At 38.1% G+C, this 23,990-nt stretch overlaps 1 protein-coding gene across 5 annotated transcripts in view; it reads left to right on the top strand.

The window, feature by feature from the left end:
* Positions 1-10,764, top strand: part of sema6e (sema domain, transmembrane domain (TM), and cytoplasmic domain, (semaphorin) 6E) — a 360,931-nt gene extending 350,167 nt beyond the window's left edge. For all 5 annotated transcript variants that reach the window (XM_051922749.1, XM_051922750.1, XM_051922746.1 and 2 more), the window contains one exon: positions 9,136-10,764. In XM_051922749.1, coding sequence (XP_051778709.1) covers positions 9,136-10,421 — 1,286 coding nt within the window. In that variant the 3' untranslated portion in view covers positions 10,422-10,764. The remainder of the gene's footprint in view (positions 1-9,135) is intronic.
* The last annotated feature ends 13,226 nt before the right edge of the window (positions 10,765-23,990 follow it).

Below are 23,990 nucleotides of genomic sequence, written 5' to 3'. Positions count from 1 at the left end.
TGTGTTGATTTAATCCTAGTATTTAGAATGAATGTTTAATAGCAATTTATATATATTGTTTCTGATTGATATCAGATTTATTTTAGTCATTTGATATTGTCATATTATAGTAACAGCTAAGTTCATTTATTTTATGTGACTTCTTAGAGCTGAAATAGTTCAGATAACATGGGATGGCATGGATGTGGTATGTAATGATGTGGAACGGTAACCCCAATGTCTCTGGTTTCCTGACAGTTTTTTGTTTATTCATAAAGCTTAGTCAGAGGGGATGGGGTAGGGGCTATGAATTTTTTTTCACAACTTCTTCATTATAATGAGTCGATAGAAAGTTAGATTAAAAATGTACCTAAGCATTTGACTACTGCCGCTACCCACAAGATATTATCTCTGCAGTGGCCTCATTTGCAGCACTTTGCTTATCATAATCTTGCTGGAAGACATGGAGTTACTGTAAACATCCCTGAAAATTACACTTTTTAACCTTTTCTAATGCTTCCAGAGCATAAATCGAACAAGCAGACACTTTTATTGTTATGCTATTTTACCCATCATTTTCTTACCGCCTTTGTCATTGTCATAAAAGGGCATGTCATCAACATATTTTTTTCTGAGACACTTTTATACAACAAAACTGTTAGATGACTGAAACAGTACTGATTTGGAGTATATCAACATAAATATAAGGGTTATTTCATCTTTTCTCTAGCAAAAATAAGCTTTTATTGTCCAAACTTTAAAAATCATCTTGCCGAAGAATTTACTTTCTAGTAACTTTTTCACTTCTCAGTGTAATCCTTTATTAACAGTGAGCGCAGGGACAGAGTCAGAGAGAGATGAACGGCAGCCCCTATACCCCACAGTGCTTACCATTGCAGCTATGACCCTCTTGTTCTGGTCCCCTCCCTCTTTAACCATGGTCCTGTGTGGGTGTCGGTCTTTCCTGCTCTTCCTGGCATAACCTTACTTACCACTTGTCTTAAACTGTGTCGAGAAACTAACTCCTTGCATCTGGCTCCTAACGTGAGTTTTAATATCTTTGTTCTGTGTTTTCGTGCTTTTTAGAAATTTCTGTCTGTCTATTCTGTGCCGAGTCTTGTAGTCCTGTTGGTATTTCTAAAAGCATCATATGAGGGTTGTTTACAAGATTTGCTAAAATAAAAAACAAGATCCTTGTTAAAGGGTGCATTCAGAACTGTTTGAGTCAGCTGTTCTCATGGTTGTCATGGGATGAAGGCCATGTACCATCTATTCAGTTTACTTCTCACTCAGGTTTTTTTTCCATTTTATTTCTTTGTGGTAAATTATTTGAAGCAGCTGTTGTATAAAAGCTATTACTATCCAACAGAGGAGCAGGGCAAATTAAGAGGTCTCCAGTTTGGTGAGTAATCCCTTCTTTGTTCTCTTTCTTGGAGATATGAGGATGTCTGGCATAGTGGTGAAAGATTTTTTAAAACACTGATTCAATGTATGCCCTAAGCCAAGTCGCTCCCCTCTGCCTTTCCTTACGTCCGGCATATCCAGAAGCTATGTTGAAATCAAGCACAGTTAATCCAATGAGACACTCCCATAAAAAATGAACAATTACAGACAGCATGCTCACATAGTGATTTCAACATTTGCACCTGGAGGAATAAAATATGACTGAAAGAGAAGGAAGTCTGACTTGGCATTTTATTACGTTTGATGTCTACCCCTTCCTACATGGCTGTCAAGTCAGATAAGGTCTTCTAATCTCATGAAAAAAACCAAACTCTTCTTACATAAAAAGTATGTCTAAAATTATGACAAAAAGAAGAAGATGTAGTATGTGCATCTGTCCATCTTGTAAATGAGGTGTGGCAACCCAAACCCTGCAGGGCTGTAACAGCGTCAGATCTTTATTCTATTAGTGTGATCATCTGATGCTAGATTACAATAGATTAATTAATAAAATCAGAATAATTGTTCAGTGTGATTTTCAGGGTGATCCCCTAACATATTATTATCACTGCTTTCAGCTTGACTCTGTCCACTTCAATCCATAAAGATCTTATAAAGCAGCAGCTTCCCAATGAGCAAACCACAGTGGGAATTATAAAGCATTAATCCATAGTCACACACGGCACAGTCTTTAGCAGATTGGTGGTCTGTCTGAACTTCTGGTCACTCCTATCATCTCAAAAAAATAATACAAATCCAAATCCACATTTTGTAGAAAGCAAAAACCTGACAGTTTTTGTTCTGTTTAATGCAAGAGCAGATGAACATTCAACAAAACATTCCGTCACTGACTCAAAGTAGATGATGATTGACTAAAATGTCAGGCCTACTAGAGCAGACTTTGCCCACCGATGTTCAAAACCCTTTCATGTAATTTGAGAAATACAAGCAGTATTTATTATTTTCATATTACACTCTTCTAATATTTTTTAACAACACTAGGTTGCCAGGTTTGCAGTAGTAGTTTTTGATTGCATAGTTTTCTGTATTGTTTGTGACTGACATCAGCCAGGAAGTAAATTCAAGACCAGATAAGCTAAAAAGTAGCATTCTGCAAAAGAATCTCCACTCATAACTTAGCTGTAATAAGCACAAGCCAGATAACAAAATAAATGAATCGTGCAGATGTTATTATTTAAGAAATCACCACTACAAGGATGTTTCAGAATTTTTTAAGAATCTTACAGCACTGAGTAGACTCCATATTTGTCCCACAGTGCTGTAGAGTATTTTAACATTTTCAAACCTGCTTTATCCCCTTCAGTATTATTAGGGAACCGAAGGCATAAACGACCCCTGCATATGATGCCATTCCATTACAGGGTCCACTCACATGCCCACACACAGTAACAATTTGTACTTGCCAATCAACTTGAACAGGCTTGTCTGTGGGAGGTGGGAAGGAACTGGAATAACGAGAAGAAGATGGAGAAGAATATGCAGGCTCCACACCAATAGTGCATGGGCCAGGATTTGAACCCAGGATGCTAACTACTGCATCGCCATTACATTATCCATTCTATTCCATTAATTTCTCTGACTTGCTTATCCACAGCAGTATCATGGGGAAGCTCGAGACTATCCCAGCAATCATTGGGCGCAAAGTAAGAACAACACCTGCACAAGACGCCAGCATATCACAGGGTGAACACACACACACACATACACCCACATGCTGGGGCCCATTAAGTGACACCAGTTCACTTCTCCTGAATGTCTTTGGACTGTGGGAGGAGATCAGAGCACTTGGTGGAAACTCACACAGACACGGTGAGAACATGCCAACCCCATGTAGGGTGAACCCAGTTCATCAACCCCGTTCTCCTTACAGCAAGACAGCAGTGCACTTTAGTTTAATATGTTTTAAATTCAATTTACATGTACCGTTATGCTGCAAAACTAGCCCCTCTATAATTTTTGCAATTTCTTCACGGCTTATCTCCCAGACAGTAGACAATGGCTCTTCATAGGCTACAGAGTTTGTGAAACAATCAAGTGAAACAGGATACAATCACATTCAGCACCTTCAAATGTCCTGTCCACCCCAAAAAGCTACCTTCTCTTAAATTTATCATTATTAATAGATTAATTTAAATGCCTGTTCTAATGCATGCCTTGTGCCTGCAACGTCACCATCATAAAATAACATCCTCTAACCTACTTAATCACAGGGGCTGCAGTCTATCCCCACAGCACATGGTGTAAGGCAGGAAACAGTCCAGGACATAACATTGCAGGGTCCAGTCAGGTGGGAAACAGTCCAGGGCAGGGCCCAGTCATGCACGCACACACTGGAGTGATTTGAAATTGACAGTGAAACATTTTATAAGTCTTTGAGGTTGGGGATGAAAAACTGGAATACTTGGAGAAAAATCCCTGCAAGCACTGGGAGAACGTACAAAAGTCTGTTCAGACAAAGACCAGGTGAGAGATTCAAACCTGGATTCGTGAGCTGGTCAAAAGTAAAATGCCTAAGGGATATATAAAAGATATCAATCATTTTGGTGACTGATGCACAAAGAAGTGTTTTCAACCTCAGTCAACTGGGACCCCTATGGATGCCAGTTTTCAGGTTGACTAGTTTTCCCTGTTTTTCCACTTAAATAGTTTTTTGTTGTCAATCAGGCCAGAAAGCCACAGAAGTGTCTGCTTTAATTTTGCAAGAATTCGCCAAAGCTGTGTTGTTTATTTTGCTGTTTTTTCCTTGCAGCTTCTAATCATATGCCTTGATTTAAGTTCCATCTTTATTTGAATTTTCTTGCCATTTAAAATGCCCCCTAATGTGTACCAATTAACAAAGAACAAAGAATTAACACATTTAGTGTCAGTTTCAGTGTGTGCACTGTTCAAGAAAGAGCTCTCGTTAAAAATAGTCTAAAGAAGTGAAGCAGTGGCCTCAGAACTCCATTAATCAGCATTTCAGTTTTGTTGGGGTTTGTCTGTGCTCTTTGTGGGTTTTCTCCAACTACACCAGTTTCCTCCCACATCCAGAACTGGTGAATACTAGGAGAGATTGGTAACATGAACTGGAGTTCATGCCTAGGAGTTTGGACTACAGTCCTCCAGTTCTAAAGAATATATGTGAAGAAGTACAAAGTGTCCTCATGCTATAAGTCAACTAGAATAAAGGCAAATAAATAATAATATCAGGTACTTATTATTTAAGACTCTAAATTGTATGAGTGCATGCTAGAATACGTCTTAATGAACTGGTGACTGACCAGGGTTGATTTTTCTCATTTGTAGCAGGGTTAGACTGTGCTTCTAAAACAACCCTGGATTAATAAAGTCAGGTCAGAAAATGAATAGATGTATAAAAAAAAAGAGAGCAAAAACAATTTAATCAACATCCTGTAAATGCAAGAATCTCCATCTGATTTTATCATTGGAAAACTTTAAAAAGAGCAGCCTAATGTCCTCTTAAGACTAAGGTGAATATATATTGGCATGAGGAATCAGTGAGAATCCCTGAGCACACTTTGGCTGCAAATACCACAATTCATCTTTGGAACATGGTTATATTTTATAGACGTTTTAAACAAGATCTACGACTTTGCTCAAGCATTCTGCTTTTTATTTATGGCCCACTGGCAGCCACTGTAGTCTGCAGGTTTGCAGACTTGTCATATTTCTTTTATATATTTTGTTCTGATTCTTAAGCCATGTACACAGATTGTAGACTACTTAACTTCGAGCAAGCAGCTCCAGTCCAGTAGCCTTGCTTCTTAAGGTGATATTTGCTGATGTCCTAAATTCTGAAATGGTTTTCTTTTGTTTTTTATTTTTTCACTCACTCATGTCAAATCAATTTGTATATAACTTTTTTTTTCCATTCACACTAAAATGAATTTCTGTAGTACTTGGCTGGATGTCTTTTTTTTTTTTTTTGGAGACCTTCCTTACTGCAGCCTGCAGAAAAGGGAGGAGCTGGACGCTTGGGGAGGAGCTGGATGTTGGTGATGCACCATCACATAAACTATTTTCTTTGGTCATTCCTTAGCACAGTGGGCAATCTCGGTCCTGGAGGGCCGCAGTGGCTGCAGGTTTTTGTTCCAACACAGTTTCTTAATGAGAAGTCAATTATTGCTGATGAAGTACTTATTGCTCAAGTGACATTTTGATGCTTCATTTTAGTGGCCTCACTTGTTAAGGTTCTCCACCCTTAATTGCTTATTTCAGTCTTAAACAGCTGCATTCACTGTTTTTAATGGCTCCTTATTAGCAATAAGATGCAAATGACAAAGGAGCCACAGTTCTCTGTCTAGCTTGTTTCTAGTCATCAGGCTCTGTTTGGTTTAATAAAAAAACTCTTAAGAGTGAAATGTGACAGACTGAAAATTATTTGTTTTGGGCTTCAAATCATTTTGATGATATCATTGGAAAGGAAAAAAAATCTACGATATAACTAAGAACCTAACATTGCAGACTAACAAGCCATAATATTAAATAAGGTCTGAGATTGGCAAAGATTTGGTTTCTAATTAAGCAATTGGGTTGGAATGAAAACCTGCAGCCACTGTGACCCTCCTGGACCGACATTGCTCACCTCTGCCTTAGCAGGTTTCCCTGTAGTGAATGCGTAGTGACCCGTACACCTTTTGTTAATTTATAATACTGTAATAATCAGTTTATTATAACATTTCATGCTTTATCATTTCATATCCTTCCTTTCCCATGCACAGTCATTCACCTACATGGATCTTCACCAGATATTCATATTAGAAAGCTTTCAAATCAATGTCAAATTATTATCTAAATAAGTAAAGGCCACATACAGTCTATTGCAATTAAATAAATAAATGTATGTCATGGTGTGTCTTGATCGGTTTGAGGTATACAGTTAGCCACTAAAATGCAAAATAAAGTTTGCAGATTTTCATGTATTACAAAACCAATGGAGCATGGTTCATGTCAGGAAGGAAAAAAATAATCGTCTGAACAGATTTTTATTTTGCCCCAATGGATTTTTTTTTTTATATTTTTCCTTTGTGCCATCTAACAGGCTCCATACAAAACATTTAAATGACTGTTTAATTGTGTTTCTTTAACATTCAAAGTAATGGAATTACAATGGTTCAAGCTGATCAAATATCAAATGTGCTCTGAGGCTGTCAGTCTTTTTCTTTTTGTCCTCCTCCTGGCTCTTTCCAGATGTCTCACAATAACATGTTCACCTGTCACCCAAATATTTATTTCTTTATCTTAATTAATGATCTTTTCTATTATGAGACATGAGAGTCTCTGTTTGAGTGTAAGGATGATCATAATAAATTAGCAAAAATCTAAAGCGTAATTATTACAATTGTATTGCTAGTCTCTTATAAACTATCAGGATAGTTAATGTGTATACAGACTACTTTTTATAATTTATAAGCCTTTAGTCAAACGTACTGTACTTATACTTAAAGATAACTTACTATACTGTACATAACCAACACAGTTTAGGGTGAAGCATTTGGGTTGCATGCAATCACTTCCAAAGATGAAATGATTTTTAAGTTGATTTAAACAAAAAAAAAAATTAGGTTTATACACTGTTTGGTAACAAAATGGCTAGTGGCATAAGTGGTACATATGCTGTACAGTTAATTGTTTGTGGCTGTTTTCAGACTTTAATACAATCAGCATTATGTAGACACACATTATGCAGGCAGACACAAACAAGGTTTCTCATGTTAAACAACAGAAGCTAATGTTTTACAGTGAAATTACAGCAGCTTTGTAAGCTGATATAATTAGTAGTGTTTTGAAAATTTCTTAATAACTCCATGATTGTCTTTCTCAGTACAACAGCTTTTCAGTTTATGCTTTATCTGTCATTACCTGTAATGGTTAGACAGTGAAATGGTAGTATAATACAATAAAAGTTTAACAATTTAGCATAGATTCTGTTTAATATGGTAACTGAGCATCCATCTGACACCAACATCCAGCACCACCTTAAACATCCAACTCCTCCCCAAACATCAAGCTCCTCCCAAAAGATCCAGCTCCAGCACATTCCACAGGCTGCGGTGAGGGGTACTTGTTTTTTTTGTTTTTTTGTTTTTTTTTTGTGCCATTTGTATGGATTTTTAAATTCATTATAATTCTTTCTTGAATGAATATACACTGATATTCAAATAACAAGACTTTTAAACTGGCTTACATATTAAATTGAAAATAACAAAGTACACACTATTTCAGAAAAAAAAACTACAATGTGAAAAAAATTATAACAAATAATAATACAGTAAATCCTCTGGAACATGACATGACCCACTGGAACATCCGTGTGCAATTTAAAGTAGGTGTAACTTTGTAAGTATATGTGATAGAAAGGATCTGTAAAAAGGATTAGAAAGCTTGATGAATCTAGTTTTTTTTTTTAGTCTTTAGAAGCCGTTTTTAGGGAAGTCGTTACACAGCAGACAAAAAAAATGAATCATGTATATACGTCAAAAATAAAGATGCTGAAAAATCTCTTTTTAATCACATAATGGTGTAATGAATTGTATCTATGTTGAGCCATTTTATGCCTAGTGATCCTCACCCCTACTGTATACTAAATGATTTTTGGATCTATTTTGGATCTAAAATGACCTTACACCCCTGCTTGGGGCATGTGAATTTTAAAATATGCCTTGTGTGGTGTATTTTAAAACTCACAAACCCCAAGCAGTGGTGTAAGGTAATTTTAGGTCCAGAGTCAGAGAGACTTAAGAGTGCAAATTCTTCACAGTTCCTAGTGCTAACCTGAAAAAAAAGTTATTATAAACTATTGCCTTATGATGCGCCTACAAGGACTTACTCCATCTAGCTGACCCTGTGAGTACAAAATCAAATAAATCCTTGACAGCAAGAAACGAGAAAAAATAGATAATTCTGTTTTTTTATGTATAATTTATGTATAGATAGTAAACTGCCAAAAGAGTAAAGATAGCTGTGTCAAAATAATAGAGTCTGAGATTTCAAAAAAATAGAGAAAGGGGAAAAATAGCCAGTCCACACCTCTGGTATCACAAACCCATGCTGTGTTACATCATGGCATAACAGTTGAACAAAGAAAATTAAAACTAAATTACAAAATGCAGAATATTTGTACAAAATATAGCTTTAAAACATTACACCACTCCAAAATTTCAGCTAGGAGAGAAAAGGGTACAGAGAGTGAACAGATTATCAGAGATGATCTTATTCCTAATTCTTCTGTGTCTTTTATGTGATTCTAAATTCATTTTTTCAACATTAGTTTTAATGAGTATTTATTTTGTAAAATTCAAGCATGTGCCAAAATCATCAGTTCCTATTTAATTAATTAATCACTCACAATTTCTCTGAAAGGCCAGGTAATTTTATAATTAAAGTCAACAAACAAATAAGGACCATTTTTATTCAAAGCTTTAGCTGAAAATGGCAAATGTCTCAGTGTTTCAAGCATCCGCAGCTGTTGAAACATTGAGTGTTCAGTAGAGGAACAGCCCAATCATTTTGTCATGAGTTTCTTTGGCTTCATTAGAGTATATGCAATCTTTAAACAAACCCTCAGTGAATGCTGGCAAACTGTTTTCTTCTTATTATAAATGCACTAAATAAATGTTGATTTCCTGCCATTCTGCTTACTCATTTTAATGAATTATGGTTTTTTTTTTCCCCACTTCTCGCTTTCTTTAGGGGTGCGGAGACAGCCTGAAGCTGACAAGTCTTCTCAGAGTGTCCACTTCACACTTTTGATTGCATGTGTGGTCGTAGCTTTTGCTTTGGGAGCATTCCTCTCTGGTCTCCTAGTATCCTGCTACTGTAGCCATGTTTCCCACAAGACTAAAAAGTTGAACAAGGAACCTGAGGCTACAATTCCCCATGCTTTATCCTTGAGAAGTTTGGCCAAGCTCAATGGACTGCTAGATGGACCTGGGCGGGATGAAAAGATGGAAGTATCCTCCCCAAAACTGTATCACACTCTGATCTCCAATGTAAAGGAACAGCAGGTCAATGGCAATACACGGGCAAGTTCTGGGAATGGAAAGGGAGACTCTCATCATGCTCCCGAGCTATCTGGACTGCCTACTCCAGAATCCACCCCAGAACTGCCTGTCAAGAGTATGAAAGCTTTCCGTAATCAATGGGAGAAAAACCAGAACTGTAACAATGCAAAGGATGTGAGGAATCCCATTATGACAGGGTCTAGACCTAATTCAGGTGTACCTGTTCAAGTCTTCCAGTTTCCCAATTCTTTGGCTCTCTCAAGCAGTGGGCAAGTCCTGGGAGGCAGCAGTCACCTTCATTTGGAAGACAGAAAGATACCAAATGCTGAAAGGATTAAGACCCAAGCATACTCTTGCTATCCACAGAAAATGGTTGACGTCAATACTTTGGATGAGCTACTCAAACACCTTCACGAGGCCAATATGAGTAATAGTGCAGGGAAAAGCATCACAATGATCAATGCTCCACATTTAACTAATAATGGCCAAATACCTTTCGCAAATCGTGTGCAACCAAAAATCCCAGACACGGAATCTGCACCATACTATAGCTCCTCAACGTTGCCTCGGGACAGTTTGACCAGGCGGCTGGATGTTCCACCAGATATGCCCCCACCACAGTCCACTCTGGAGAGATCATCAAGGCACCCATCCCAGAGGCACTCCATGTGTTCTGCGCCAAAGATGATTAATGGATGCATTGTTTCTCGGCAGCACAGCTTCAACCACAGAAGCGGACAGCCTCCACCACCTCTCCTTGCTCGTATGAATTCGACTGGCAGCACCTCAGACAGCCACAGGCCCTTCCATCCAAATGGCTACCTGTCAAGGCAGCATAGTTACAATGAGCAAGAAGCAGTACCTAGGGGGGGCATCGTAAGAAGGACATGTTCGCTAAAGCCAGATGTACCACCTAAACCCATGTTCATTCCTGCAACATCACCTGTCAACTCCTCAAACCAGTTCAACTATTAGACATGGCTTGAGCAAATGAACTGCAACACTTTAAGTTAAAAGAAAAACACATCAGAAAATGCTGACTAGCTCAGAACTTTCAGAGAGACTGACCGCGGAAAAAAACTTTTAAGCAGGAATGAAGCGTTGAACCCTCAACAAATTCAGGGGCAGAAGTCTGAGACCTTGATAAATGTTGTTGTACCATATTGGTATTGTCTGACGCTAAAAAAACTGAATGTGGCAGGATTTGACAAAAAAAATATTACATACAAAAGGACGTGATCATTCATGAGCGATAAAGAATGGTAGCTCAAGACTTATATCGGCAGACCACACCTTGCTTAAAAAAAAAACAAGAAAATTTTTTGCACAGGAATACAACCACTAAACTGCTATTATTGGGACAAGTGAACATTTCACAGCTCGTATAAAGATTCAAAGCTGATTAAAGAGTTTTAATGCACTGCGCACTTGCCAATTGGATTCTGATCACTCAAATCATCCAATTCCCCAAATCTGCCATTTATAAGGCAAGAGAAACTGATTGCCTTTGCATTGTTGGATTTCCTGCAGTTTAAGAGCAAACTGTACACTAATCTTTTACACACGCACTCCTTCAGAGCTGGACAGAACCCCCTGAGCGTGACTAACAAGAGCAATAACCGTCCCAAGATGAGTTTGAGAGATGCAGAAAACTATAAAGGAAGGGGACAGTCCTTCTCCACATTGCTGCTTTTCAGAAGAAATGATAATAGCGGTTTTAGCTGGTGACCCCCTTGCCCCTTTAACGAATCAAAACAGCTTTTCTCCTCCTTAAGGAAACAATAAAGATTAATACATGTTTAGTGTTGAGCTAAAAGCTCATTGGGGTGTTTTGTTGAATTTTATACTTTGTTTCAAGACAAACAAAAAAAGTGCTAGTTAGCCCCCTCACCCACAACAGAAAAACTCAAAATGAAAATTGTAGAAGGTGACAAACGCCCCCAACATCTAATAAAGGACTGAAGGGGATGGAAAGAAGAAGCAAGCATCCTATCTGAGAAGAACCCATGAACCATCTCTGCTGGAAAAGGCAATCTGGCGTAATGCCCACCCAGCTACATGAACGAATGAAAAGGCACTATAATCATTCGGTCTTTTAAAGCTGCAGGGGCATTGGCTGAACAGTGTTTTTTACGTGCTCACACACTCAACAGTTTTGGATTTTCTACAAAAATATGAAATAAATAAAAGTATGTAATAAAGACTGTTATTATAAAAGACTAGATGAGTAACAGTGTAAATAAATAAGATGATCAAAAGAATTTCAATAATTAGCCAAATTCAAGTTGTTTTGTGTAAATGTGTGCCTTATTTAAAGCAAATGCAAACAGCTAACAAACTTTTTTTGGGTTTGGGGTGGGGGGGCCTAGAGGAGGGGATAATAACAGCAGATTATTGGGTTTTATTTTTCTTTCTTGTTTTTTTTTTCATATGTATGTTGATAAGTGTCTCTTTATGCTTGTTGGCTTCAGATTTTTTATCGTTCGCACTTTGAAAGCTGCATACACCGCAGGAAGGTCCCCAAGTCCTAGGAAGAGTAGAAACCTGCAGTTGTGAATTGGTAGTCTAATTAGTTGTGCAGGCCCTTTGACTCAAACTATCCAGTAGTGTGGCTGGCTGCACAGATCAGTCGTTCTTCTCGGTGTGACTTGCCTCACATTGCACTCTTTTTGTAATTGGACTTTACCGCTCTTCTAATTCAGTCAGACATTCATATATACAGGTGCTTTTATTTTACAGCATACAGAATGTGACAGTGCTTTGGGATCAGTTTAAGGACCACTGGTGCTCATCACAAGTGATTCAGTGTGGTCATTCCTATCGGCTAGGCATGAATATTTGGGCTTCTAAATGATCTGTTACTAGTCAGAGGGCTTTACACCCCGATTTCTGCAGTCGTTGAACAGCTAAAGAAATGTTATACCCTGTCAGGGCAGAGCGAATGTCGAGAGTCAACTGTTTTACCTGTTTTATCATGTGACATGTTGCAACACTTATTTTCTTAATCCTTGTTGGCTTAGAAACCATAGATTGCATAAGAAGTCTACATGTTTCAAATTATCTAAATATTTGGAGATCTGCGTTTTTAATGTTTTTTTGTCACCATTGGTTCTTATGAACATTTTAAGAACGTTCCTGTGCCTGTTGTGTGATGATAGGAGCTGAAGGGTGTTTAATTACCGTTAGTGTTAAAAGTCTGGCCTTCTGATTCTTGGTGTATAAAGTTGTGCCCCTCCCACCCCCACATTAAATTAGAACCTTGGTCTACGTAGACGCCAGTGTGGGAACAGCCACAGTAATGTGCTGAGCCAGCAATAACTATATGAATATGTCATAAATGTGTTTCATTCAACTTACAGGGTGAGTCAAAATTATGTTAACATTTGAATGGCGGAAACAATTTAATCACAAAACATACTTCATATGTGCAAGATGATTTACAGGAATGTCTCAACCTGTTTGCCATCATAAATTGTCCACAAAAATTGTATATAAGTATGCACATAGCAGAACCATTAGCGTTAACGTAATTTTGACTCACTCTGCATTTTTTTTTAAATTTTATTAATTTTATTGTAATCATTCATACAAATCGATCAATTTTTACAAAAAATAGGATTGAAAAACAAGTCGACCCCCACCCCTGAGAGAGAGAGCATGGCCAACAGGGTAAAACTCAAGGCTTGTAAACATACCTAAATTGATGAGTTTAAAAGGGCAATAGAAATAAATGGAGCAGAAAAAGAAATGCGGAGATAATTACTTCCTCAGTGCTTTAAGAGCTTATTCTAAAATGTTATTGATTAGATCCTGCCAGGTTTTAAAAAAATTCTGCACAGATCCTCTGACTGAATATTTGATTTTTTCCAATTTCAAATAGTATAAAACATCGGTTACCCACTGACTTAAAAGAGGAGAGTTAGGATTCTTCCATTTTAGCAAAATAAGTCTGCGTGCCAAAAGTGTAGTGATTGCAATCACAGTTTGTTTGTCCTTCTCCACTTTAAACCCATCTGGAAGAACACCAAACACAGCTGTTAGTGGATTAGGAGGGATTGTGACACCAAGGCTGTCTGAAAGGCACTTAAAAATTTTGGTCCAAAATGATGTTAGTTTGGTGCAGGCCCAGAACATGTGACCCAGTGAGGCTGGGACTTGATTGCAGCGTTCGCAAGTTGGATCTTGCCCTGGAAACATTTTGGACAGTTTTAGGCGAGACAGATGAGCTCGATATATAATTTTGAGTTGAATAATTGCATGTTTTGTGCATATGGAGCTCGAGTGAATTCTCTGCATTGCTACTTTCCACTCCCTTTCTGATATGTTGATTGAGAGATCTTTTTCCCATTGTCCTCTTGGATCTTTGAAAGGGAGGGACTGTAAAATAATTTTATATACACCCTGTATTTTTTAATGTAGTCATAAGCAAAATGATTCATGTGAATTGAATTCACAGCAAAATGTGGTGTATCTCTTCACTAAAAATGTGCAAAATAAATTGCATTTGGATTCCGGTGTAATTCATGGCATTCACACAAGAAGAACGGCGTTTAACTCCTAACTGTCTAGGGTGCTTAATCACATGTGTCTGCCTGTCATTTAGTATTTAAGAAAAGATCTCTGAAAAATCACTGAAGTGTGCATATCCTCAACTAGGGTGAGATGTTAACTAGGTGATGGTGAGTTAGGGGGTTTTGGGCAAAGGCGATTTTCCATTTAGTGAGTTTTCCCGTGGAAAACAAACAGTAATGAGTATGATGGTGTATTTTAGTGTGTCTGTTTACAGAAAATACACCGCCTATCACATTTTTAAAAACGTACTGCACTCCTCCGTGGTGATGTGAATGAGAGGCATAAATAGAATAGACATTACTGCTGTACAGATTACGTGATTTGCACCGGTGAACATTCAAGTAAATGTGACTTTAGGGAGCAGTTTTCACCCAAAAAAAAAACTTTAAAACCCTAAAAAACTCTTTGGTAAGTTTCGCTGTAGTGGAATTGCCTATGAAATTAATTTTAGTGTCAGTTTTATGTGAATTAAAACTTGCTTGTTTCGCTCATCGCTATTCTTATTTAGCAGTTTCCTCACTAAGATGGCTGACTATTACACTGATATAAAAGCATACAAAAATAATAAAAACAAAACTTTAATAATTCTCACAGATATGGTAAGAATAAAATCCATCTTTAAATATATAAGAAAGATAATTTTATATAATTACCTGAATGCATTTATATTGACAGTCTATAGCAATGAAAATAGTGTAATACAAATTTAATAAATAGAATAAAATTTACCAAACAGAATACTTAAAATAACTGAAAAGGAGGTAAAACTGAAACAACAATCTGATCATTTTATAAGACAAAACTCTTAAGCCAAATGGCCACCCAGATTTTGATTTATTCATCTTTAATTTAAATAGTATAACTGAGAAATTCATGTCTAGTTTTAATATACACAGAAAAGTTTTTGAAATATGACAACTAATGCTGTGTGGTTACAAACCTGCAGCATAGTAGAACAGCATCAGCTTCGATGTGGGTAAGCATTATAGGGTTTAAAACCTGTGCCAACTGCAAACAATTATTGTAGACAAAGCTAAAAAGAGGAGAACTTCACTCTTCAGGTGAGCGTCTAAGGCACATTCATTTGAGCCTGTATGGCTTTCCTTCTTTATTTCATAAGGAAAAATTGATGCATTGCATAATTCAGGATCTAGATGAGTCATTCTGTGATATTTGGACTTTGAGTTGATCACTGGTATCAAAGGTTATTATCTATTCTGACATCTTGTTCCATGACCAAAATGTTTAGCTTGGTCAGTGTAGCAATTTAGCCTTGACACAGGAAGACAGTGAGAAGAAACTGGAAATGAAGAAGAGTTCATAAAATGAGGACTACCACAATTTATATGTTAGTCAAATGGCCACCAATTGTCTTTTACATATGAACAGCCAAACCAGTACCTCTAATAAAGGTTTGATGTGTCAGTCTTGATTTAAATGTTGAGATTGATTGAGCTTTCCTTATACTAGTGGTCAAGTTATACCAGAGTCTTGCTGTGACAAACTCTTCTATCCATCCTAGATATCTTCATCCTTGGACAATGTCAGAATGATTGCGCCTTGTGAATACAGTGAACAATCTGGAGGGTAGCCATTAGTCAAGTCTGTTATGTAAAATGGAGCAAAGCCATTAGCCACTGCAGCTATTAGTCGGAGAATTTTGAAATCTGCTCTAAACTTAACTGGAAACTAATGCAGAGACTCAAGAACGAGGGTTCTTGTTTGGCAGCATTTTGAATTAACAGCAGGTAGGAAATACAGAGTGGTGCATGAAAAAGCAGCCTGGTCTTAGTATCAAAGTCATTAAGAGTTTTGATTATTAATGAGAGGATTATGTTATGCTTTAAGAGTTATTTTGTTATTTAATTATCATTTGAAGAATGTTACCGATCATTTTAAAGGCTATACAGAAAACAGTCTCCACCAACAACAATGCAATTTTCTGCACGTTGTAATAATCAATTAGTCGTTTTCTGAGGACATTTGTCTATATGATCTGCAATTTTGCCAACAACCTCTGCTGTATGGATGAAAGGGTTTTTTGGTTTTGGGAGCCAATAGTAGGCTACTTTTTCACCAATTACTAATTTGTGCATTTTGCAGGATCATTCGCAACTGGGTATTGTTCAATGAATCTTTCACACGTTGACCTGAAGGAGCCTGTACTGACATACAGGGTCACAAGTGAAATATGCTGTTCCAATGAATACAGCAGGTCTTCTCTTGAGCACAGGACTCTCCACTAGTTTCACTTAACTGCATTGTCTGCAGCTAAAACCAGGCCAGGGTACCTTACCATGAGTGGGGTTACTTTTTGGTGCACCACCCTGTAAAATGATTCAATAGCCAGTGGCTATAGCATTACCTGAGTCGATTCTGTCTAAAATATTTTTAAGCAATCTTTCAGTGTCTTACATAGTGAGGAACTGCATTAATTTCGCTATATTGTGTAGCCTTAGGAAATTTAGTTATAAATGAAGCAACAAGTCAGGAATCTGTTACTTTCAGTCCATCAAAGCCATGTAATTTTTACCAGAGCAGCAAACATCATCCCACATTGTAGCAGAACAGTACTCATGTTTGATTTTTTCTTTAAAGGATGCTGTCTTGACAACTTTCCAAAGTTTCATTTCTACTTACATTTTTCTGTGGGAAATCAGATTCCTTGAAAACCATTTCTTTGACTTATTCCTTCTTGTGGTGGGAGGTTATTTCCTTGTAGCTTCTGTTCCAGTACAATGCAGCTTGTTTCAGACTTTTGTGTGCTTTGTATAATTGGCTTTCAATTAAATTAGCCTTTATGATATAGTTGAAACTGCCCCAAAGTGCTTAACGTGTACAAAATAAAGATATTTATTCTTACAAATCAAAAAATGACTGGTTACTCGTTTGAGTTAGTTAGTGCTCAAGTGTGATTCTGGGATGCTGTCCTGCTTCTTGCCTGCTTGATTTAACCCACACTGACCTGTTTGGAGCCTGCAAAGCATCCAACAATCTCCTCACATTAAATTACAAAGCCTTAATTCAGAAATGACACTTTGAGTTCAAGATCTTTTTCCCATAATTATCCTGAACATTGGAGTAATTATTTTTTTTCACAGTAACTGTAGTTCAAAATGGCAAATTTATCAAAGACTTGTATATAGTCACTTGATCGCGCTGCTTCTGACAGCAGCAGTGCTATTTTTGTTGGTTTCTCACCACACTTGACAGCTAACCATTCTGTCCTTTGTAAATGGAGATATATTCAGCACTACATGGAATATGAATGTCTAAATACTACAGTTTTTTTTGGCAAATCACAATATCAGTAGTGTTCATTTCTTTCGGGTAAAACAGTTACACTGATCCCCTTTGTATGACTCATGACAGTAAATCATGGCTTCAGTTACAGTGAAACAGAGGCAGAGCAACACATCAGCATCTGAAACTGCTTCTTCATTTATGAATGCAGACAGAAATATAAAGCTGCCATTCTAAGTTTCCATCCACTTTTTCACAGCCATAATGATAACAGTCTTAGCAGACAGAACAGTCATGGTGGTAACAGGCTTAGCAAGCTTCTAACAAGCAATTCCATCTTGGTCTGGTCAATTAACAAGCATGCCCAGGCTCTTTGAGAAATATAATTCCCCTACCATGTTCTGAGTCTGATCTCACTAGACCTTGCTCAGTACCCCTGTGGAAGCAGTCCAGGGGTCCCAGACCACAACAACTGTCTCATCTCAATCGGGAGCAGTAGCAGTGCTACCTCAACATCTTCTCAGAGTTTGAAGTGCTTTGCCATGTCACCGAGAGCACACCACACAGCCTTGTTTTAGCAACTTGTAACTGAAATCTAATTCTTTCTGACATCAATTCATTTCTCATGATAGGCTCACCTCAAAACTTGTCTTCTACTTTATTACTAATGATTGGCATAAATCAACTTGGCACAGCTAGCAGATTAACCAGTCCCAAGGAGCACTTGATATACGGACAGACCCCTGAAGCCAGGCCATAGGGTGCCATTGTAGGACCTCAGTCAAAGATGCTGCAGAGAGCCGCAATAAGGGCTCACTAAACACAAGGAGAGGGAGAGATGCCATGCTTACTGGTTGATAACAGACACGTGTGGGCTGGATTTAGACTGACTTGAGCTAGGTCATTTAGAATACTGCAGTATGTGCTTTGAAACGAGCCAATATAAGCTGTTTCTGCTCTGCATAATACACTGACTACCTGCCATCTGCGCAGATCTGAGCATTCATTTTGTGAGCTTTGTTTCATTTCATCTCATGCACCGTTATCTTAAATAGTTTGTATAGTTATAATGAAACACAAGTAACAAATTGGTAGTTAAAAATCCAAATCTAAGGGATCAAGGCAATTTTTGATGATTATTTGTTTCCAATAACATGAAACAAAGTAGCAACTACAGCAATGGAAGTATGAGTAACGTGTAATTGTGGTAAATATCTTGACTAATTAGCTTCATTCCTTATTAAATTTCGGTCATATAAGGATCTTTTGATGCCTTTATCTCCCTTGTATGACATGGTCCCTGCTCTCTCATCTCCTCATTTCCTTAGTTGTTATCTAGCCGGCCAGCGTCTACCTGTGACACTTGTGGTGAGCCTATGGCTATCAATTGTGATAAACTAAGAAGAATGGCACCTCCTCATAACAGATTAATGGATGATTTATTTCAAAGCAAGCCAGACGGAAGACTTATCTTGAAAGTTGCATTGGCAGTGCTTTACGATGGTCATAAAAGTGAGTAAGCCAACAGACCTCGTACCGCTAAACTCATTTCCACATTTGAGTAAGCCCACGGTTAGATACAGTTGCATGAACTACGTTTCTCCTTTCATATTTATTATTTGAAGGTATTGTTCCTTTACAAAACAATTATATGGTGGTAGATAACATCATTTTCATTTTTACATCTACAGTCCTAGCATAATTCGGTCAGTCCATGCTCAAGTTACACACAGCAGGCCATTTTACAAAAGTGCATTACTGTGAGAAAGATGCTTTGCTATGTAAAATTGCACCTATTTAATTTATAATTTTATTGTGGTTTCCAGTGATCGCACTTCTTATTAGTAATGTTAGTTAACTGAGAATATGCACACAGTCCTTACAATGTTCTGGACTAAAAGGATGCCATTGCAGAAATGGAGAAAACTCCAGAGAAACAATGATATTCTGGAAGGTGAGATAAACCTGAATTTTTCCTTTACCTATGCTATCAGTGTTTGCCCTAAAGATGTTCACTTAGATATCCCAACTTTAATTACCAACTGATAACTGGCACAAACACCTGTCTGGTACAAGCTGACTGCCTTGGGGTCAAAATCTCAAATTATCCGACAGCTCAGAGTGGGGTAACACCCCATGGGGCCTTATGGCCCGTTACTCCTCACCACTAGCACATCATCTTATCCTGCTATTATTTAATAATCCTAACCATAACACAAAATGGAAGAGAATGTCCCAATTTTTTTTTTTAATTGCAAAAACTAAACTCAGTTTATGAGGAACAATCCTAAGGTCTGAGAGCCTGGCAGGCATTTCTTCTTTCAGCTCTTTCATGGTCTCGGGGTGATTACTTCACATTAAAGCTTTTACAATCTGATCAGAACAAGATGTGGTACTGTATGTCTTATTGATCTGTAATGTATGCATTGTAATAAAATTTCGAAGTCAATAAAATAAAAAAAAATGAAAAAAGAGAAGATAACCGTGATCTTTGAACAAGTATAGTACAATATGTTTTAATTAGAGCAATGCAACCATAAGAGCAACCTTCCAGAAATATGTGCCTCATACTATCCTCTTATGTCATCATCATCAGATGTTCTATGAACAATTGGCCTTTGTCCACACCTTCCACATGCATTTTCTCTCTGGTCTCTACCTCCACTTTCAGTTTTCATGGGTGCTGCCATTATCTGACAGTCTTCTTAGCTACTCTGTCTACCTGCTGCTGTATTTGAACAAGATGCTGGAATATCCTCTGTCCTGAAGTTAAGCATCATTTCTTGAGTATTTTTCAACAGCTGAATACATGTTTTAGCTACTCTTCAACTTACTTTGATTTCAGAGTTGACTGTGTCTTCACCTCAACCCTCACTTCACTTTTAATCTACTGATGGTCTCAGTGGCAACAAGCCACGGACAGACCAGGCCACCATATCCCCAGGACATGCCTCCTGCTTCTGCTGAAGAATTCAAGTGGATCACTGTGAGATACAATATACCTTTGATCCATATGTCTTATTGCTTCCACTAATGGGCCATACTGACTTTATATCACAGGGTAAGATGTGTGGAGGAGCATTAATTACAAGTTCAGTCCTCCACATATGACTGTTCTAAATCTGAAGAAATAGCAGTTCATTTCAAGGTTGTCCAATACTGTTTAGCTTCTCAACTTATAATGGAAGCTTTCATGGGAGTTGTTCATTTCATTTGGTCATTTATTTGGAGGCTACCTAAAGCTCATGATCATGATTTAGTTGGTCAGGTCTCTGCCACTCTAGTCTCATACATCATTTTCAAATTGCTGTCACTACACGGATTTATTATCCAATCTTACACTCACCTCTACAGCAACCTGCAAACAGTACTCAGAGATACTTGATGGCCTCCCCAATCACTGAAATAACCTTAGATTTGCAGATGTTTATTTTTATCCAGATTGCATTACAGGCTCCACTTCATGGCAGAGGTCAGAGTCAGAAAAGAGCACATGTGCCAGCCTCAAGTCACCAGATTGGATTCTGTCCAAGCTTCAGGTCCCTCTTGAAGTCTCTTCTGTGAAAAGTGCAAAATGGAGCAGAGACAAGCACACCCTTGATGGAGTCCTTTGCCCACTTTAGAAATGTTCATCTGCAATTTCAAGGACTCTTTCTCTTTCTCATCCTCTGATAGCACAATATAGAAAATGATAGGATATAGGCAAACATATCAACAAAATATTTCTTTAAACATATGCCAAACGACATACATGACCCTTCAAATATCTGTGCAAGTTCAGATATGGTCCGCCGTGCCATACATAGTCAGGACAGAATCTGCATAACTTTTCTTCAATCTGAAGTTCAGCTATCAGGCACCCTGGCACAGCCTGTAGCTCCATTTTTAAAAATTGGGACCACCAAATTAATTTGCCACTTCTGAGTTATATTCACCACATTGAATATGGTAGTGAAACAATGTGCCAACCAACAGGCCCATATTAATATCCAGTGCTGTCAGTATTTTCTCGGAGAATTTTCACCCACTCCTTCTGCCTTGCCACCATGGGGCTTTTCAATTACCATAGCAGCATAAGTCAATGAAATGAATTGCCCCCTTCTCTGGGAGTATTTACTAGGTTTATCAGTTACTCCGAATGCTGCTTACACCTCTTAACATCCATAGACATGGTTAACCTTTGAATACTCGATACTTCCTTAGTAGTTAAATGACTCTCTATGGCCTCAACAAACTCCTGCCACATGCAGGTCTTCTCCTCAGGCACATCTGAAGTTGCTGCTTTCTTGGCCTGCAAGAACTTCTCTGTTGCATCCAGAGATGCTTCTTCTAGCATTGTAGGGAAGACCTCATTTCTTTAAATTGATCACTAAGCATTGCTGCCCAGCAGCAAATCCCACCATCATAACAGTCATTGACTTCTTTTTTAGTTGCAATTCTCTGCTGCTGTCACTGGGAGCTTTTTAGGCCTCATGTCCCAGCCCTCCCCAAAAATGAGGGAAAAGCCTTTCTGAAAGTGTGATTTGAACCCACAGAAACATCCGATGGTCATTCCCAGTACACCTTCTTCTGGCAGTGACTAACTCCGGCGCACCCTGCACAGATAAAAGGCATAGCATCCCTAGCTAATGGTGGCCCAGTACTACTTGAAGAATTATCGTATATGCTCACATATAAGTCGGGTCTTGAAACCCGAAAAATCGATCATAAAATCACACCCCAACTTATACGTCCCTTCAAAAATGTGACACTTAACTTTTTTTTTTTTTTTTTTTACATCTTCTTGCTTTCTTTAATCTCACACCAGTTTTTCATCCATCCATCCATCCATTTTCCAACCCGCTGAATCCGAACACAGGGTCACGGGGATCTGCTGGAGCCAATCCCAGCCAACACAGGGTGCAAGGAAGGAACCAATCCCGGGCAGGGCGCCAACCCACCGCAGACCAGTTTCTCAAACACATCGAATTTAGTTGCAGCAGCACAGTTACCAGTTTCTTTCACCACTTCAACGACTTTTAATTTAAAACCAGCTTCATATTTTCCTCTGATCGAATGCTCCATCATAGATAAGAAATGCTCTTACGATAAAGGTGTATGAGGGTGTGAGATACAAAATACACAAAACAGTGCAAATGTCAGTTCGGAATAGTTTGGGTATTACTTTGAGGTCACGTAGGCACAATACAAAGAAAAAAAAGGCCATGTGCTCCGTGGTTACTCTCTCAGGTAGGCGTTAGCATATCGTAATCTCTTGGACCAATAGCGTACGTTTTCTACATTCAACTTATACGACTGACATTATAAAATACCGGAAATTATATGGTAAAATCAAGCCCCGACTTATCCGTGGGAGAACTTAAACGCAAGTATACTGTATATATGGTATAAAATTTTGTGACACTATCACTGCACCATTTTATAGCAGGTTTTCCCCACGATTATTGCTGGATTGTTTCTGAATGGATGCTGCCATGCTGATATTGATAACAATGATTGTTGTTAACCACTTGATTACAATACTAGCATGCAGGTGATGTCAGTGTGCTTCTGGTCTTTAAGATGGTAGTGTAGATTTTCTAAAAATATTCTAGTACATTTCTTAGAGCTCATTTTATTTAGGGAACTGATTCTTTTTGGAATTTTTCTCTTTTGGTTTTGGATTTCTGGCTTGGGCTAGGCCCTGATCAATCCCATCTGGGTGGCCTGGGCGAAGATATCTGATGTTGAAAGACCTAAAATACAATAAACCCCAAGAACATCACTGATGAGATGTCTGTGTGAAGCAGCAAATGCATTTTGTGCAAATGGCTTTATGTAACTTGTTCACGTTGTTGATATATTGCTTTATGTAACTGACCTGGACCCATCACTTCCAATGGACGAGTGCCAAGAGGTCTCTGGGTTTAAAGTCAAAGTTAAGCTTATTATTTAATATTAATGCTTTCTTATATAAGTTCAGATTTGAATTTTTCCCTTTCACTGTGTCACATTGGTTTACATACCTAGGACTTTACAATGACTTGAAGATTTATTCAAGTTTAATTTGAATAGACCTTTGGAGCCTGCTAAAACAAGATCTCTCTAATTGGTTCATTTTCACAAGACCTTATAGTACAGCATCAATATCAATAAAACAATTACCTAAATTCTCTTACCTTTTCCAGGTTCTCCTGGTTTATATCCAGTGCACTGTCACGCACGAGCACTTAGGGAGCCGCGGAAGGACTCAATAGCGAGCGCGAAAACCCGGTGCAAAAAGGGAATGGCGGGCATCTAACTTCTCTCTCTCTTTTCTTCCCAGAAAGAAGGAAACGCCGATACCCTAATACTCCCACAATAACAACACTTCCTTGTTCTCCTTCCCTCTGATGACATCACGTTTCCTAGAAGACCATTCATCTCCTTACCCAGCATTCCTCTGATTGGCTTCCGGTCCCCCACTATAAATGTTCCCCAGTTTTCCCCTGTTGGTTGTCAAATGTCGATGTATACTGAGCTAGTGCTGTATTTGTTTTGGTTTGTTGCATACTGTACAGTATACGGGGCCGGAAGCCCCAACCCTTTATCTTGTCTCTGTGCTTATTTTTACAGCACGTATCCTCCTGTATTTTCCAGGAGTCACACACTATCAAGTTCTTTTATCTCAAGCCTTATTCTAGCCCAAAACACCCCTCAGAACAGGCAGTGGAGGGCAAAATAGGTGCACTTTAGAGAATAACAGATTTT

This window comes from Erpetoichthys calabaricus, chromosome 2 (genome assembly GCF_900747795.2).
Source record: "Erpetoichthys calabaricus chromosome 2, fErpCal1.3, whole genome shotgun sequence".
NCBI classification, from domain to species: Eukaryota; Metazoa; Chordata; class Cladistia; order Polypteriformes; family Polypteridae; genus Erpetoichthys; species Erpetoichthys calabaricus.
This window is presented reverse-complemented; position numbering and strand designations above follow the sequence as displayed.